This window comes from Quercus robur, chromosome 4 (assembly GCF_932294415.1).
Source record: "Quercus robur chromosome 4, dhQueRobu3.1, whole genome shotgun sequence".
Lineage (NCBI taxonomy): Eukaryota > Viridiplantae > Streptophyta > Magnoliopsida > Fagales > Fagaceae > Quercus > Quercus robur.
In genome coordinates this window covers 26,696,140-26,715,745 of record NC_065537.1, presented here as the reverse complement: position 1 = coordinate 26,715,745, position 19,606 = coordinate 26,696,140, and the positions used below count along the sequence as shown (strand labels likewise).

The window sequence follows — 19,606 nt, the reverse complement described above, 5'->3', positions numbered from 1 at the left end:
GCTGTTGGGTGAAGCTAACGGCAAAAACACATTGGATAGGATCACAGAAGATTCAGATTTGAATTTGGGTTTGAGATTGAGATTGAGATTGAGAACAATGGCAACGACGACCTTCATAGGAACAACGCCGTCCTGGATTAGTATAATTCCTGAGGTTGCTTCTGCTGTCTTTTTTTTTTCACAAACGCTTTCGCAGTAGCAGAAGCAGCAGGAGTTTCTCAATCTCGGCAGAGGACAAGTAGTCCGTGTGCGTTTTGCTCCTTCGCCAACAGGGAACCTCCACGTGGGTGGAGCTCAAACTGCGCTCTTCAATTACTTGTTCGCAAAGGTGGCAAATTTGTGTTGAGAATTGAAGATACTGACTTGGAGAGATCCACTAAACAATCTGAGGATGCCCTCTTGCGAGATCTCTCTTGGCTCGGTCTTCACTGGGATCAAGGTACGTACCCCCTTTTCATCTATGCTACTTTTATTACTAATCGTTCATTTCTATTCTATTTTTCATTATAGTTTTTAAGCAATGCTAGAAAGATAAATACTTCGCCCGTGTCTGTGCGTAGTGTCATAAAGGTAATTTTAAAATTTAGTCACTCTATTATGAATGTCATAATACATTAGATGGCCCTGAAATTCTGAGACTAATAAGCTGTAGTTGTTGTTGCGGCTGTAGTTATTTTTATTATACACCAATCACAACTTGTCACCTTAACAATTGTGAAAAAAGGTGAATTTTTTTTTTTTTTTTTTGGTTTCACAAGTCTTAATTGTATTTATTTGTTTATCTTGCACACATTCTTGTCTATGATAGACAGTTGGATACTGAGATGGAGTTGGAGTTGAGCGATAATTCTCTACTCATAATTAGCATTGCTTGTTTTCATTTGGTTTTTATACAATTTCTATCTGTGTTTTTGACTTGCCTGCTTCTATATTAAATTATATGTAGTAGAACATTGATGTCCTTATACTTCCGAGCAAAAAAGTGAATGAATTGATTAAGATATAAACTCTTAGTAATACTGTGTTTATACTTTGAAGGTCCTGGTGTTGGTGGAGACTATGGTCCATACCGACAATCTGAAAGAAATTCTCTGTACAAGCAACATGCTGAGAAACTTTTAGACTCTGGTTATGTTTATCGTTGCTTTTGTTCCAACGAGGTAATTGGCATTAAACTTTGAAGCTTGTGTTGGTATTACTTATGAGTTATGACATTGGAGTAATGAAAAAGTTGTTTTTGATGAAAAAATGAACTTGTAATCATCATTAATAAAGACTTACTGTTGATAAGTTACTCATATTTTCTATAATGGCATGTTTGTTTACATTTTCTGATGGTTGCATATTTTGTGTAATATTCCAAATTTCAAATTTTTATTTCCACGATTTGATTTTGATAGTTTCTCGATAATTTGGGCTGCCTGTCACTAAAAACAAAAGATGGTTTATTATATTTTTGAATGAGCGAGACTATTTCTAAATTGTGGATGTATTGGAGGTTAACTGTCTAATAGTGTGCAAGTTATTATTGTGTATATGTTCAAATTAAAGGTGGATGAATGGTCAGCATTTAGGAGCACTACCATCAGAGGAGTTGACCAAGCTTGTTGGTGAGCGCTGGAAAAGCACTGGTATCCTCACAGAGTCGGAGGGGACATTTATCCTAGTAGGACTTTTTAGTATTAAAATCTTTTGATTGCATTGAATTATAATTATAAACTTCAAGTTACAGAATTTCTTTTTTCTGTTTAGATTTAAGGTGATCTTGTAATCCTTGGCATCGTTGGGGATTATACTGTTATTTAAATTAAGTATGGGATTATGTGGTCTGCTGCAGAAAGACAGGTTACTGTAGATAATTTATTTCATTTTGGTTTTATGATATTTTAATATCCTATAATCAAGCAAAGCAAGGTTGTTGTAATGGTTGAAACATAATTTGTATAATAGGAAGCGGTTCAGCTGCTCAAGGATGGGATTGACTTGGTAACAGATGCAGACAAAGCACTCTCAAACTTGCTATCTTATCCTTTACCTGACACTTTAAACAGGTTATATACCTTGCACTTAATTCTGTTGTTTTATGTTGTCATATGTCATCATTTTTTCGGCCTGATAAACTCTTTCTTATTTTCTTAGTTGAATACACATTGTGTCATCTATAAATACGCTTTTGTACTGGATTTTATTTCACTTAATTATTGCTATAAGTACCGTTTGGGAGAATGTTAACTGTAAAAAAAAAAATGCTTCAGAATAGTTTGGCCCCTAAGAACACAGCCATATCTAATTACAAATTCTTTTGCTCTCTGCAGTCCTGAAGCTAAACCTGTCTTAGAAGATAAGCTTTCTGAATTTTCAGCCGATCTCATAGCTGCCTATGACAGTGGTGAACTCCTGGGTGCTCTTGAAGAAGGGCACGCTGGCTGGCAGAAGTGGGTGAAGAACTTTGGCAAATCGCTAAAGCGCAAGGTGGTCTTTAATTAGAGAGTAATATATATTTCACTTAACAGTATCTGGCCATGAACTGAAAATCTGTCTACTTTCATCCTTATCACAGGGGAAATCACTCTTCATGCCTCTGCGAGTGTTGCTAACAGGAAAACTCCATGGCCCAGATACGGGTGCTAGCGTGCTTTTACTCCATAGAGCTGAAACCTGTGGTGTTGTTGCTCCGAAGCTGGGTTTGTGACATTGAATGAGAGGTTTAAAATGCTGAGGCAACTTGACTGGGAAGCATTAATAAAGGATCAGTCTCCTTTGGAATCTGCTGCTGCTATATCAAACTGAGAATTCACAGTTTTGACCGGCTATTTCTAAAAATTAGTTCATCCATATATTTTTTCAGAATGTATTTTTTTTTTCTCCTGTTGTCAAGAGCAGTTGATTTGATTATGAAGGTTCCATCTTTAGTTTACTATCTACAATTTTATAATGTTGTGAATGCAATAAGTAAGTCTCCCTTCTTTGGATTGGTCACAGAGCATCTATTTTCTGTCATTTAAACGCATGGAATGGTTATGGATTTGAATCAGCAATATCAATCCTTAACACTCAATGAAAGATGGCTCTAGGCAACTCTGTATGTAAGCATGAAAGCAATGACAAAGATATGAGGACTAGGTGTTGAAACTAATGATTCTGCAATAGATAAGTTTGATTTGATAGGAATTGGAATGTGAAATGTTGATACCTATGCGGCAATATCATATACCCTTTCTTAGTTCCAATTCCATATCTTTTGAATTTGAATTAAAAGAACAACTACAAATCTGTCTTTTTGAGGAAAAAAAAAATTGGTAGTTGGTGTGTTGTTTTGTTTGTAACATAATAACTAATTAAATAAAATCAGTATTACTAAGACATCTTTAGCAAACTAGCTACCAATCTGGAATGGATGTTGTTTATTCTGGCGTAGTCTATGTCATTGACCTTCCAACCGCCAGTGGGGTAGGGGCTATAGTTACCAAGTCATTTTTGTCAGACTGGGAGGTGACTTGATGCATAGATGACAGTCCACCGGTTCCAATCACATTCATGATTGCTTAGCTTTGCATTTGCATCGCAGACCATACGTTTATTTTGTAGTAGAAGATAGAAGATTAGAGTCTTAATTCTAGAACACTCATGATGTGGTGTGTTGGCCATTAACACTCCACTCAGATTATTCTCTTTTGAACGTCCCACGTTCTTCATGTGGAAATTATTATTAGGTCATTGGTTTGGAATTGGAGCCAGGCCTCAAACATGTCTCTAGTAGCTCCTATTCAGGATCATGCCTACCTAACGAAACAGGTAGAGCAAGTTTTATTTGATCTCAGAGTAGACAAAAAATCCGGTTCTGCTTCACTTCCCTAATTGTTACTACCTGTCTTCCCTATGAGAGTTCAATTGTTCATGTTCAAGGTTGAAACTTGAGATTGCCAATCTCATTTAGATCATTACGGTTAAGGGTTCAAAAGTTGAATTAAGACTTGAGATTTCAGACAAGGAGAAGAAAAAAAAAAAAAAAACTGTGGTGATGGTTTTAGATAAGGTGTAAACAAGTTGAGTCGAGTATTAAAATTTCAAGCTTATTCATCTAGTTTTACTTCGAATGTGTTGAGCTTGAACTCATTACCAAACAATATTTCATGTTCAACTTTGATTTATTTTCTTGTAGAACAAGCTCGACAAGAAAATGAACTCAAACTTGTTTACGAGTTACTTGATTAACTTATTTTTTTCTCATAAATAATAAAACCATGACTAAATTTTTTTACCCCATTCACAAATCTATGAATCTTTTTACTAAAAATAGATAGTTGATATTATCAATAAACTACAAATAGTAATTTAATATCAAATGGACATATTTACACACTCACACAATCCAATCCTCATTTTATATAATTAAGAATATTTTTTAAACAATATCCATATAAAAATGTGATATTATATAAATTGTTAAATTGAGCCCTATGTGCACAAACACATTATTTTATTTAAATTTTAATGTTTAAACTCATTTGCTAAACAAAAAAAATTCTTTTTGATAAACAAAATTAACCTTTATCCCTCATGTCCATTTCATATATATCTAGTCTGATAATAAATTAACGCAATTTTCGGCTTCGGAGTTGTAGACCGCCAAACTTATAAACAAATGAATTCAGAAGAATCAAAGAAAGGAAAATGAGTAGAAGAAGAAGTAGATGAAGAAGAATTAAAACGTATAGACAGAAAGACAGAATCAAGATAAAGAATGTGGTTCCATTTTTGTAGACTAGTAGTGCATGTCTATGGAACAACTCGAATTGGGCTGCATCGTCATCGGTATTAGCCGAGGCAAAGGCTAAGAAACTAGAAAATAATAAGAATGATTGCAAGAACCAAAGGAGGGACATGCTGAAAATGGAATGATTGAGAAAGGAAAAAAGTGGATGAGACTTGGCTTTTTTTTTTTTTAATAACTATAAAAGCCAAACTATTTTATTAGTTAGCCAAGGTTTGAAACTATTTTTGGTATCTAACAAATTGAGACCAAAGGACTCAATTTTGGGGTTATAAATCGAGTACATTGTACTCAATTTTCCCATTGCACCAGCAGTTGAGGTGGACAAACTGTCCACGTAGGCCCAGAAATTGAGTTCAATGGATTCAGTTTGGTTTAAAGGAAATGACTTGATTTAGTTTAAATGGAAACCGAATCTTTTGAACTCGATTTCCTTTCAGTCCTCCACGTGTCCATCACTCAAAACACAAATCACTCACTCAAAACTCAAGCACACTCAAACCGAGTCTCACAGTCTCTCACTCTCAGTCTCATTCCCTCTCACTCTCAGTCTCATTCCCTTCCCTCCCCTTCCCTCTCACTCTCAATCTCATTCCCTCTCCTTCTCACTCTTGATCCAAGTATGTCAACAATAACTTTCTCAACCTTTGGTAAGACTCTTCCTAATCCCCAAATATCTTTGCAATAGCCTTTTGTTTCGCATCCCATATCTTATAGTAAGAAAGCTTATGATCATAATACTTCGCTTTAATGATGTCTCTAAGGTGACCAATTGTTGTCATGTGATTTTCTTGCAACATTGGAACAAATTCTGCTGCAAGAAAATTACAATCCATCATTCTACCATCAAGGGCCGTGCCAAGGGGCATACAACTGTGAGGACCCCCATAAAATGTGACCATCCATAGTCCATGTTTAGGCTTCACAACTGCCCCAACGTACCACTTGCATGACCCATCCATGCATTTCATAGACAGTCTACTTTTGGTTGACCTATTAGTCATAAAGTTTCTGTTATGCTTTGCGGCATAAATTGTTAATGCACGTTTCACAGCCTCTTTATTCGCAAAAATCAACCTTGTACTAAATTTCATGTCCTCTTTCCAAGAAGAAGCAAATGCTTGCTAAACAACTTCAAGATCAACCATATTTTCCCAAGTATTTGCATAAAATAATGAGGCAGGAGGTTCATAAACGGAAGTCATAATTGTAAAATGTTGAGCTCTAATAGTAGCGTCCGCATCATCTTCATCACTTTCAGCATATCATCAACATGAGGATTGGGAGTAATTTCATGGTCATCAACGCCCTTGTCAAAGTTGCCTCACTCAATCCTCTCTTCATACTCATCTCTATCATCAAGATCTTCACCATTAATGGCAGCATAATCAACACAGTCTTCGTCTTCATCTTCAACTACTGGAAGTGTAGAGTATTCACCTCGATATGTACAAAATTGATCTTCATATTTATTGCCAGGTTGGCTCTCAATTGTTGTTGGTGTCTCTTGAAAATGGGGTGTATAGCTTCTCAATGTGGTGCATCGATCATCTAGGACTGCAAACTGTAGAGATGTAGTTGTTTGTACAATTTCCTCTACGCCAACTTCCGCACGCGGCTCCAAAGTGATGTACAACTCAAAATTTGCCACTTGTTCCCATTTTTGCATCTTGCTAAACATGATCTTCACATGTTTGTCTTCTGTTATCGTCATATATCTGTAATTAATGCATTAATTGAGGACTTCATGTGGAGAACAGAAAGTAATATGTATGTCATGCAAAGTAAGGTTCACTTGCAGCTTTTCCATAATTTTTATTTTCAAATCATTCAGGGTCTTTACCTTACGATGTATCATCATATAATAATACTGGATACCCGAACCTTGAGATGGGAATCCATCATAAGGGTTGGGATTGCTAAGAAGTCCACCGTAGTATATATTTATATGGATCATTGTCAACCTATAGATCATCAATTGCAATTGTGTTAGTGACAAATTTATAACTCTCAATCAACATCAATCACAAAACTTTGCATATGAAATGCCAACAATACTAACCTCAACCAAATTTGTACATACTCACCTCAGGTCACATACAAAAATTGTCATTACCAATTTCATATTCTTTTAAAATTCCAAATCATTCTAGGGGCATGACTTTCAAAACTCATTCAAATAAGTTATGATGAACAAAAATATTATACCAACCAGTTATCCATTGAAATCTCTGTTACAAATCTTAAACAAATATATCTTGAAATAATTTATGTTAAAAAGACTACAAATACTATCTTAGGTATCAAACTCATAATCCATTTCATACCCATGACAAAAACCTAAAAGTACTAAATATTCCTAACAATTGATCACAATATTTAGTACTAAATATTCCCAATAATTAATCACAAAGTTTTTTTTTTTTTAAACCCTAGCATATTAATCACAATATTTACACTAACAAAAAAAATACATATTCTCAATCACAATATTTGGTACTAAATATTCCCAATAATTAATCACAATATTAATTTTTTTTTTTTTATAAAACCTAGCAAATAATTTAATCACAATATTTACACTAACAAAAAATAAACAAATATTCCCAATATGTTGTAATAACATAATTAATCACAATATTTGGTACTAAATATTCCCAATAATTAATCACAATATTAATTTTTTTTTTAACTTAGCAAATAATTTAATCACAATATTTACACTAACAAAAAAAAAAATATTCCCAATATGTTGTAATAACATTAATCACAATATTTAGTACTAAATATTCCCAATAATTAATCATAACATTAATTTAAAAAAAAAAAAAAAAAAAAAAAACTAGCAAATAATCACAATATACTAACAAATAAATTAATCACAATATTTGCACTAACAAAAAAAAAATTCCTAATATGTTCTAATTTTTTCTTTAAAAAAAAAAAAACCTAGCAAATAATCACAATATTAACTAACAAAAAATATTCTCAATATTGTAAAAACATTACCTGTGAGAGAGTGTTGTAGGTGGGTGTTGTGTGAGAGTTGAGGAAAGTTGTGAGTGAGCTGAAGAGAGGCTGTGAGAGCTGAAGAGACTGAGTGAGATGGGTAAGGGGGAAAAAAAGGTCTCAACTGGGACCGACATGGCACACGTGGAGGGGTGCTGACCATTCATGAAAATCTTGTCTAGTAGACTCGATTTCCATTAAAGAGAAATTGAGTCTAATTTACTCGAGTTATATACCACGTGGCCAAAAAAGCGTGAAAGTACCTGAAAATCGAGTCTAGTAGACTCGATTTCCATGAGTCATATCCACGCACTAGACCAACAACTCAAGTTCAGTAGACTCAATTTCCATGATAAAAAACTGAGTCTGTTAAACTCGATTTGCATGCCAATCCTATGTGGACAAAATTGTCCACCTCAGCTGCTGGGGCAACAGGAAAATCGAGTACATCATACTCGATTTATAACCCAAAATTGAGACTAACATGCTCAAATTGTTAGAAACCCAAATAGTTTCAAACCTTTGCTAACTAACAAAATAGTTTGGATTTTATAGTTATTTTCAAAAAAAAAAAAAAAAAAAAAAAAAAGAAGAAGAAGAAGAAGAAGACCTCCAAGGAATAGGAAAAAAAAAAAAAAAACCAAATATGATTAGCAAATTTAGACAACAGCACTGTTTAGTTTTGATTTAGCAGAATTTACGGGAACTTTTACACTTGGTGACGTTAATGTCTAGCACAATTAACAACTTTTAGGTTTTATTCTTTGCCGGTCACAAATTATTTTACAACATTTTTACAAAATATTGATGTGACAAATTTTTACTACTTTTATTCTGACTCCACAACTAACATCATATTTTTATTTACCAATAATTATTTGGAAGATGATAAAGTCACATCAGCAATTTATAAAAATATAGTAAAATAGTTTGTGTTTATAGTATTACTCGTTTTTTTGCAAATCCTAAATTCCTTGAAATTTATGAGTTGTGATATGGTGCAATAGTCAGGGAATCCCTCTCACAACATTTTAACTTTTTCAAAATTTTAAACTTTTTTTTAGCTCTCAAAATTTTTTTTTTTTTTTACATGTTAACTTTTTTGATCTAATGGTTAATGTCAAAAGTCAACTTTTTAATTTTTGATTTGAACCATCAAAAAGGTGTTGGATGGTGCTATGCTATTACACTGAATCTCAATCCAAAATTTATGACGACTAGTCAAATGATTTGGCAAAGTTTGTTTGAAAATCAAGTCGGTCTGGGCTGGAACATTTTGGGATTTTAACAACACACTTTTTTTTTTTTTTTAATATAAGAAGGATTTTAACAACACTTGATTGTATAAATAGCCAAATATAGATTTAACAAGACATGATTGTCATTTTATTTTTATAAAATACTCAACTAGACATGATGAAACATTTTCTCAAACAAAAATATCGGTAATATTATGTATTTGAAATTACATCTTATACTTGATCATTTTAAACCAACGTCTTAATAAAATTGAAATATATACATCAAGTGGAAAAATTATCATGTCATACGTACTCTATATAAGTCATTTAAATAAGTTAGAAGTTGAGATCCAAATTTTCTATCTTGAACAACGACATAGTTGAAATCCAAATCATTCTCTTTTTAAACACCTTTATCCAAATCAACCATTTATGAATTTTCACAGATTTTCACATTAATGCTTTTATTAATGTTTTTAAATTGAAATTGTATTAATCATGAGAAAATTAGCCTGTACACCATATGCTATTGGAAAACTAAACTAGTTGTATGCATTGAATAATATGAAAGGAATTTTCTAAAAAGAAGAAGTAATGAACATTTTACTACAAAGAATTTGGTGAAGCTAAGCAGCTAGAAAGAGATAATTTTTTTCCTTATTTACTTACTTATTTGGTCTCAAGTGTGTGTGTGTTTTTCTGTTCTTTTCCTTTCTTTTCTAATTGTAAGTATTGTTAAAGCCTATTGTTAGTTGTGTTGTGATATTTGATCCAGCTTAGATTTTAATTAGCTTTTTTCTTGAAAATTTTAGTGGTAATTATTTCATATTATCAATTGCCAACAATCATATATATGACAATTCATGGAAGATAACTTGATAAAAATGCTTGGTAGGCATGCAGATGCTGTTTTTGAGTAAAATAACAAAATTGACATCACCCCGAAAAAAAAAATTAACTATGTACTCACAAAATTCACACGTCTTACATCAAATAAAGAACGACGAAAGATAAATTGCCCAATTGAGACACATAATATACATGGCAAAACCCAGTAAATGATGGGGCACATAAATTTGTCAAATTATGGGGCTTGCTGAGTCTATTGGCTCTAAGGGTTATAGAGCATCCAACTCTCCTTCAAACCCTGCTCTTCACCAGCCTTTTCATGTTGCTCTCTTGTATGTGCAATTACGGAAATCCCAACAGCAAATCCAACCCTTATTTATGCATTGAGACCATCTGCCAAGAAGGAAAGGCAAAGTCAAATTATAGAGATTGCTAGTTTATATTTCAAAATGAATAATCCAAGCTAGTTCAGGAAAAAGCCATAGTTGAGAGTATTGCTGCATGACAACAACATAAGTGACAGAAGATGAATTATGCAGACATTTTGTTGCACAAACTGGTAATACCAAGCAACGAAAGATGAGAAATGGAAAACACAATAACAAGTAGAGAAAGAAGTGTTTAATTCATTTAGAAAATGAGATTCATTACAACCTTTGAATTTTGTGTGCTGCTCTTAGCATGCACATGCCGATGTGGAGGTAACTAACTAATAATGCAACTAACTATAACAGATATTAGTTACAAATCCAGATATTTAACTAAGCTAACAACCCATGGAACCGACATGCTTTCAATAAGTTCACGTAGTAATAGCTAAAAAAATGGCAGCTTTCACCTTATTAAAATATAAAATGGCAGCTCAAGTCATGCTTTGTCATTGTTTTAAAAAGAATCCAACACAAGTACAAGCATCACATTCAAAAAAGTCTACTGCCATATTTTCTCCACATTTTATGGCTCTTGGAAATTATTAAAGCTAAACTGCGAACAATAAATGTCAGCTCGGTTTCTTCATTTCAAAAAATATAATAATTAAATGGCAGCATGCTTTCTGTTTATGTTTTTCATTTAATGATCATAAATATTTTCACCTACCAAATTCTTTGAAATTAAATTCAACAAAGAGATTGAACAACCATGGCCACAAAACAAAGCACATTGAGAATATTCTTGCAAGAATGGAAGGAAAAGTCCCCATGAATAAGTAAACACATGCCACACATGTCGAAAACAGAACAACAAAGGAAATGACACAAAGTTCACCCAAAAAGGATTTGGTTAGGTATTTTCACAAACAATTGGTAGGCAGATTACATATGAAGTGACACAACAAGAAAACTTACCAATTAATAATCTTCAAATATTTTCACTCATCAAATAGGTATAGAGCTTCACATGGGCCGTGGGGTCTTTCCTCGTTTTCTTGAAATTTTTAGAGCCAGCTTTCAGTGCCTTAGTCCAACAAGCCTGTAATAAAAAAATGTAAAATATAATAAGAATACTGGTTCTAAATCTTATATGTTTCCCGAAAGAAATTCAAAGAGGAGACATAATATATTCGTATTACAGAATCTATAGAGCATGTTTGTCTGTCCTGTTTTCAGACAGAGGACAAGAACAAACAAGAATGATGGGTTTGAATGCCAACAAATAAACAATGTATTCATTTATCAAATAATCATTCCCTAATAAAAATTCATTCCTAAATTTTGTCTCTCAAATGGGTTTATTAATTTCAGGTTAATAATCTCAAACTTGTTCAGATTGAAAAATATAAATAAATAAAACCCTAGAAAATATATATATATATATATATATATAAGTTTTTTTTTTTCCTCTCAAAAGGGTTTATTAATTTCAGGTTTTTTTTGCTAACCCTAAACATAAAAAAAATAAAAATTTCTCAAGAAACAAACAGAAATAGAAATACCTTTGTGGTGGGTTTGAGAGGAGATGGGTAGAACTCAGAAGCCTTGGTTTTGATGTTGTTGTTGTTGTTGTGTTTGGCCTTGGACTTCACAAGATTGGCAGCAACTTTGAGTTTCTTCTTGATGTTAGAAGTGACTTTGTTGATCTTGCTTTTGCTGCCAAGTGATTGTCTCTTTGGTGTCACGAAACCAAAGTATTCAAAATCCAAATCTATGGCACTGTGAAGCCGAGGGACCAAAGGGGACCAGATTGAACTCTGAGACTGAGAGTAGTTGAAGTCGAAAGCAGAAGACTTGTCAGGAAGAAGCTCTTTTGACATCAATGGATCCATGTAGTAAACCACTTTAGTAATGCCCATATAAAGCTCCACCTTCACTCCTCTTTCTTCTTCTGCTTTGGATCTTTCTGTGATTTTTGTTTACGTTGTTGATGATTGAAAGCTAATAATAAACCTTTTTTTTGTGGGTTTCCTTTGTGCGTTCGGTTTGTTTATATAGTAGAGGACATAAGCGTGGAAAGGAGGGCAAGTCTCAGAAATTGTAACCGTTGATTTTGAAATTATGAGGCATCGTTTCTCGATTTTACCCCGTACTTGTCTGTCTGTCAATCTATGCTACTTTTCCTGTTTGGGTCGTTTTTTTTTTCTCCTAAAATACATTTATTTTTCTAAGTTTAAATAAAGGCAAAACTAAAGAATAATTTATAAAACTACATCTTTTAATTTTTGCTAAAATATTGCCTATAAAATAGGATTGAAAAGTTCCAATTACCCACCGTTCCCATCAAAAAATAATTCCACAAAAAAAGAAAAAGAAAAACCTTCCCACAATCCCAATTCCCACTACCCATCTTTTGAAGAAAAAAAAAAAAAAAAACCCACGTATAATTCAAAACATACAGCCAACCAGGTATTCAATCTTACCACCTTCACAGTTTCAAAAAAAAAATCTTACCACCTTCACCTCTCTCAAAAAATAAAAACTCAAATCCATCCACAAATTTTTGATGGGCATGGTGTATATGGTTTTTTTGTTTTTTTGCTTTTTTGTTTTTAATTTTTTTTTAATGAGATTAGAATTTGATGGATAAATTTTGCCAATTGGATCAGAAATAATAAATAATAAAAAGTCTAAATTTAGAGTTTTTTTTTTTTTTTTTTCTTCTTCTTCTCAAAGAGGTGGGTTAAAACTTTAAAACGTTTCTTAATTTTAAGGTAGTGGGGTTGTGTTTTAGCAATTAGAGGAAGAGTTTTTTCAAAAAAGTAGGTAACTATGAGGGTGTTTGGTTATTGATTTCAAAACATATTGTTTAGTGTTTAAACACTAAACAATATTGTTCAAAAACAAAAAAAAATATGTTTGGTCATTGATTTCAAAAAGTATTGTTTAAAAAATATTGCTCAAAACATATGTTTCAAACAATAGTTTTTGAAATCAGCTTGGGAGTGATTTTGAACAACAAAAACCATTGCTGAGTGGCATTTTTTACTCTTTTTTAGGATGTGGGGACAGTTCCTAAAAACACTACATATAAGACCATGTTAATTCTACTTCTTACCAAAAACGTAAACCGTTCCTATCAAAAAAAGAAAAGAAAAGAAAAGACTTAACTGTTCTTCTGCATCTACATCTTTCAGTGACAATTGAGACAAAGTTTGTGTGTGTTTGTATCAAAAATAAGAATGGCTGGTGAAGAAGAGGGTCCTGCAATCAGTATCGATCTCGGGACGATGTACTCATGCGCGGCAGTGTGGCAACGTGATCACGTGGAGACAATAACCAACGAGTAGGGCAACAGAATGATGCCTTCCTGCGTTGCCTTCACTAACAATGAGCGCTTGGTAGGTGATGCTGCCAAGAACCAAGTTGCTAGGAGTTCTACCAACTCCATCTTTGGTACTCTTCTCCATACATTTTATTCTTTTTTTTTTCTTTTTTCTTTTTTTGGTTGAAATAGAAGTAACATACATGTGTATGAATTAAAGAAGCAAATTGAAAGTATGACTTCAAATATAAAAGATTACGTGTTACCGACTCTAACTAATTTATTGAGAATTCATGTTGTTGTTAGATTTTCCATTACATCCAACTCATCAACTTGACAAAATTGACTTAAATCATTTTTTAAAATATTTTTTTTATGTTGGCTTGATTTTTTTTTAGTTTTTGTTTTTGTTTTTAGCCTTGACATATACTATTTCTGCATATGATATGTGGTCTGACTGCATGAGAAAATAACAATGAAATCAACTTGACAAAATTTACTAAACTAAATTTTTTTGTGGATTGATGTGTTAGGTTGGGTTGAATTTTTTGTTTGTTTGTTTGTTTTGTTTTTAGCCTTGGCATATACTACTACATATGATATATGTTTTGACTGCATGAGAAAAGAAAAATGAAATTAACTTGACTAAATTTACTTAACTCAATATTTTTGTGGATTAATAATGGGTTAAGTTGGGTTGATTTTTTTTTTTTAAGCCTTGACATATACTGCTTTGTGTTTTGATTGCATGATAGAAGAAAAATGAAACATTATTTAATTTTTTATTCTCATCCACCAATATAAGAATATATTTATACACACTTTTTACATTTTCCATTATAATGCATTTGTGGGTGAAATAATTTTTTCATCATACCCCTAGATTTTTTGTGATTGAAAAATGTAATAATCTCAAATTACAATGGATGCAAATTATTAAATTTTGAAAGAGATTAAATAGTACTCTACCGTTAATCCACCCTCTCACAATTCACGATTAGGTAACTCTCTTTCCTCTCATGCTCTCTTACTTTTACTTTCATTTTCAGTTTGTGTGGGTTCTTTTCTTTTTTTTTTAGCAAATAGGCCCAGGTAGAAACAAGAATCCTAGGCCCAATACTTATTGTTTTAAGGGATTGGGCTTAGTTCACCGCAACTAATTGGGCTAATTTTGAACCAGGTGGTGCACAGAGCATGAATCCTACAACATATACATGCTAACAGATAAGAAATATATGCATTGAACAAACAAGAAACAGCAAAGGAATGAAATGGTAAAGAAAGAACACAAAATAAAGTGTTAGGGATCCTTAAAATAATGTAAAGTACTTTGTTATTTTCTTGATTGTGTAATACACTCTGCTCACTAGGACGCATTACAAGGTCCAATTAAGTTCAAAAATCACAAACTTAGATGGCTCTTCAGGCCCCTAAGGCTTGCAAAGTTTGAATCCCTTTGAATCCAAGTGTGTTCTCTAGTGGTTGTTTGAGGATAGCGAATAGTATTTCCCTCTCTTTTTCTCTCTTTTTTTGGATTCTGATAGAGTTTTCTCAATGATTTTACTCTAATTCCTTGTTGCTGAATGTCTTTCACCATTGGTTACTTCCCCTTTTATAGTGCCATCCTAGGGTTTCCACACTCTCCCACTAACCCATTTCTTCAAAGCAACTATATGTTTACTATTTTTTTTTAAAATATAAAAACAAGTTAAACAACCCCACGTTGCTGGTTTTTTTTTTTTTTTTTCCCTTTAAAAAAAAAAATCCTCACATTTATCTTCCTATAAATTTTTTTTTTTTTTTTTAATCCTCAAGTTTATCCAAAAACAAAAACTAAATAGATATATATATATATATATATATATATATATATATAAATATATATATATATATGTTTATCTTCCAATCAATTTTAAAAAAAAAAAAATCCTCAAGTTTAGCCAAAAAAAAAAAAAAAAAAAAAACCTAAATAGATACTAGCCTTTGAGCATGCGCATGAAAAACTAAATAGATACTAGCCTCTAAGCACGCGCTCATGCGCATACTTAAAGACTCTTCTATTTTTTTGGATAAAGATTAATAATTTGCATCTATTATAATTTGGGATTACTACATTTTTCAATCACAAAAAAATCTAGGGGTATGATGAAACGCATAATACTCATCACACCACAAACACATAATACTCATCACATCACAAACGCATAATTTTGTAACTAGCCTCTGAGCACACGCTCATGAGCGTGTTTAAAGGCTCTTCTATTTTTTTTTTTGTAAAGGTTAATAATTTGAATCTATTATAATTTGGGATTAATACATTTTCCAATCACAAAATATCTAGGGGTGTGATAAAAAAATACCTAGAAATGTGATGAGTATTATATGTTTGTAGATGAAATCTGTTTTCATCACACTCCCAAGTATTTTGTGATTAGAAAATGTAGTAATCCCAAATTATAATTTATTCAAATTATTAACATTTACCAAAAAAATAAAAAAAGCCTCTGAGCACGCGCGTGAACGCATGCTCAGAGGCTAGTTTCCTTTTAAAAAAAATCATCCTCGCATTTATCTTCCTATCAATTTTTTTTTTTTTTAAACATCCTCAAGTCTATCCAAAAAAAAAAAAAAACTAAATAGATATATACATTTATCTTCCAATCAATTTTTTTTAAAACATCCTCAAGTTTATACAAAAAAATAAATAAATAGATACTAGTCTCTGGGCATGCGCATGAAAAACTAAATAGATACTAACCTTTGAGTATGCACTCATGCACGTGCTTAATGGCTCTTCTATTTTTTGGGTAAAGTTTAATAATTTGCATCTATTATAATTTGAGATTACTATATTTTTCAATTACAAAAAAATCTAGGGGTGTGATGAAACGCATAATACTCATCACACCATAAACACATTATACTCATCACATCACAAATGCATAATTTTGTAACTAGCCTCTAAGCACGCGCGTGAGGCTTTTTCTATTTTTTTGGTAAAGGTTAATAATTTGAATCCATTGTAATTTGGGAATACTACATTTTCCAATCACAAAATATCTAGGGGTGTGATGAAAAAAAATACCTAGAGGTATGATGAGTATTATATGCTTGTAGATGAAATATTTTTTTATCACACCCCTAGATATTTTGTGATTGGAAAATGTAATAATCTTAAATTATAATAAATTCAAATTATTAACATTTACCAAAAAAATAGAAAAGCCTCTGAGCACGTGCATGAGCGCATGCTTAGAGGCTAGTTATAATTACTCATTTTGGTCCACAGTCTCAGGGTCTGTTTGGATACCGCTTATTGCTGAAAATTGAAAACTGAAAACACTGTAGCAAAATAATTTTAAATGTGTAAATAGTACCGTGAGACCCAGTTTTAACTTAACATTTGCGTTTTTTCATACTTGCGGGTGCCATGAACAGTGCATGGGACCCACCCATAGAAAAAACGCCAAACGCAAATTTTTTTTTCCTTTTCAGTGCAATCCAAACTCAACCTCGGAGTCCACAAACGCTAAAATTTGGGCTCCCAAGTCCATAGTTTTGTATTGGGCCCCAAAACGATTATTAAAGTCTCTTTGGGACTGGACACGGTAAAACTGGCAAGTTCGGATCAAAATTAGCTCATTTTACATGGGTTAGAAATGGGTTGGTTGACCCATATTTTTCATATTAATTTTTTTTCTTTTTATATTTTGAATGACGTTTTAAAATTTTGATTTTTTTATATAAAAAAATAACAATCACATGTATTATATTTATCAATTGATTTTAAGTTGTACATTGTAAAGCCTACAACAGATGTGTAAACCAATCGGGATACTAGAACTTATAATGACTCGTTTATTGGTCTACAAACAAGCCAAATTTAGCCAGAAGACCAAGTATGAAAATCCACCCCATGGCCATTAAGAAGAGGAATGTTTGTCAAACAAATACCTTCAAAAACCTCTAATCCATCTTCAATTGTGTTCCTTTATGGTCCATTTGGTTTGAGGAGTAGAGTAAAATAGAGTTGGCCGAATATTAGCAAAATTTCGAGCCAACTTTACTCTACTCCTCTTTGCTCTCGCTTCCTCTCCTTCAATCTAAACAGGTCTTTAATGAGAATTTACGATGAATCAACATTTTAGCCTCATCAGATCAAATTTCAAAAATCAAATCAAGAGAGAAAATTTATGATGATTAAAATAAATGGCTTAAATTTCTCATGGAATAAATACCAAATCAAAAAATCAAACTTGAATTTATATTCTAAGGAGATAAAAAAGGACCAAGAAAAAATAGGTTAACATCATGTACTGGCCAAAATCACCATAGCAACTAAATTTAGCAAAATGGATCGGAATGGACAAAGGAACTAGATGCACTAAAGTTTAGACTAAGATAGAAGAGGGGTAATTCATACCCATTAACTAACAAAAAAGGAAATTTTCAACTATTCTGAACAAAGAGGAAAGAAATTGCTAACTTTGAAATATAATTAAGAGGATTACAAAGATTTAAATCATTTGAATAAAAGCAAATCACATAATTTAAGAAAATAATTTGATTCAATATTAAAAGAGTAAGAATCACACAAACTCTATTTAAATTATGTATATTTTTTTCTATAAATCCTCTAATTGAATTTATTTTATAAAACTTAGTAAATAAATATGTATCATGTATAAATATTGATCTGTTAAACTTTCTTGTGTATTGCACGGATTACTAACTACTTTACATGTTTACAAGGGTAAAAAATTACCCAACGTTTAAAATGATGCTGTACATAACTGTTAAAAGAAAAAAGGGAGCCACTATACATAATGTACACAACACAGGTTACACGCATTTTACATGAGAACATATGACCCAAGTTTATCTAAAATAGCATTACTTAAGCCAATGAGCTCAAGCTTAGATATCACGTCAGTCCAAGGGAGATGTGTGTTTAGTGCAATTGGGGGTGTTTAATTACCAATCAGCAAAAAATAGGCCCCAAAGGAACTTTTTTTTAATAGGTGCTCCCTCGCTCACTTTGTATGGGGGGCCAACGCAAGGGTGGAACTAGGTGCCAGGCCTTGTGATGAATCCAATCCTTCAGTGCAGAAAATGAATTCCAGTTTTCAGCTATTTGAAATTACCTTGATGCAGGAGATGCCCCTAGCCCAACCTCACTCTTTCCTAAGTTCAATTGTTGTCAACAATATCTGTAACAAGTTTTCTGCATCTTCCTTGCTTGCTAGGCAAGGGCGGTAGCAGGAGCCAGGCATTGTGATGAATCCAATCCTTCAAATCAGTAAAAAGTGTACTCCACTTTTACGCTACTTGATATTTCCTTGATGCAGGAGATGCCCATAGCCCCAGCCCCGCTCTTTCCCAAGTTCAATTGTAGACAACAATATTTGTAACAAACTTTCTGCATCTTCCTTGCTTGCCAATTCCAAGTTTGTCTGGAAGAGTGGAAGAGTAGTAGGATTGCTCCATCGCACTGTCCTTGTACCCACGCCTTTTCTGGGATGATGTTGGTTTTGCCTCTGTATGGTATCTGGACTGCTTCCAACAATATGTACCACTTCTTGATCCGAATCAGCATGTATAACACTCTCCAAACCAATTTCCGATTCTATCACCCATTCTGGATCAGCAGAAATGCCTCGAAATTCAGGCTTACCCAACTCCACCAAACTAGGGCAACTAACAATCAATACAAATCTCTCTGTGATGATGACAAATTTACCAGCTTGTTTAAGTGCTTTGCACATGACTAAGACCTCATCCTTGAGCTTTAAATCATTATCAGCCTCCACAAGTACTGATGTTCCAACTGCTTCTTCCCAAGAGTAAGGTCTTAGAGGAAGTTCCCTGCTTAGAGGCCTTGGAAGACGGGCCCTAAAGCGCTGCGATCCCATTTGGTATAGCCTACTTCTATTTCTGATACTCTGTGCAGTTTTTCCAGTAACTTCAAGGATACTAGCTGCTGGTTTCGCCAAAAGTCCTGTGACTCCCAATGCTATACCTGCACCAAGGGATATGA

The 19,606-nt window shown here is 32.9% G+C and overlaps 2 protein-coding genes and 1 pseudogene across 6 annotated transcripts in view; 1 reads left to right on the top strand and 2 right to left on the bottom strand.

Moving 5' to 3' along the window:
• The window catches only part of LOC126721036 (uncharacterized), a 90,865-nt gene extending 78,287 nt beyond the window's left edge, over positions 1 to 12,578 (bottom strand). Inside the window, exons 1-3 of one of the 2 annotated variants that reach the window (XM_050423996.1) lie at positions 11,807 to 12,573; positions 11,220 to 11,343; positions 9,968 to 10,266 (exon numbers count right to left, since the gene is read on the bottom strand). In XM_050423996.1, the coding sequence (XP_050279953.1) occupies positions 11,233 to 11,343; positions 11,807 to 12,163 (468 nt within the window). In that variant the 5' untranslated portion in view covers positions 12,164 to 12,573 and the 3' untranslated portion in view covers positions 9,968 to 10,266; positions 11,220 to 11,232. Of the gene's footprint in view, positions 1 to 9,967; positions 10,267 to 11,219; positions 11,344 to 11,806 lie in introns of those variants that run through there. The other variant, XM_050423994.1, reaches the window with a different exon arrangement.
• On the top strand, positions 25 to 2,981 carry LOC126721034 (glutamate--tRNA ligase, chloroplastic/mitochondrial-like; annotated as a pseudogene).
• Positions 12,579 to 18,233: 5,655 nt separating the features above from the next.
• LOC126721029 (uncharacterized) overlaps positions 18,234 to 19,606 on the bottom strand; it is a 58,213-nt gene continuing 56,840 nt past the window's right edge. For all 4 annotated transcript variants that reach the window (XM_050423984.1, XM_050423983.1, XM_050423982.1 and 1 more), the window contains one exon: positions 18,234 to 19,588. In XM_050423984.1, the coding sequence (XP_050279941.1) occupies positions 18,894 to 19,588 (695 nt within the window). In that variant the 3' untranslated portion in view covers positions 18,234 to 18,893. The remainder of the gene's footprint in view (positions 19,589 to 19,606) is intronic.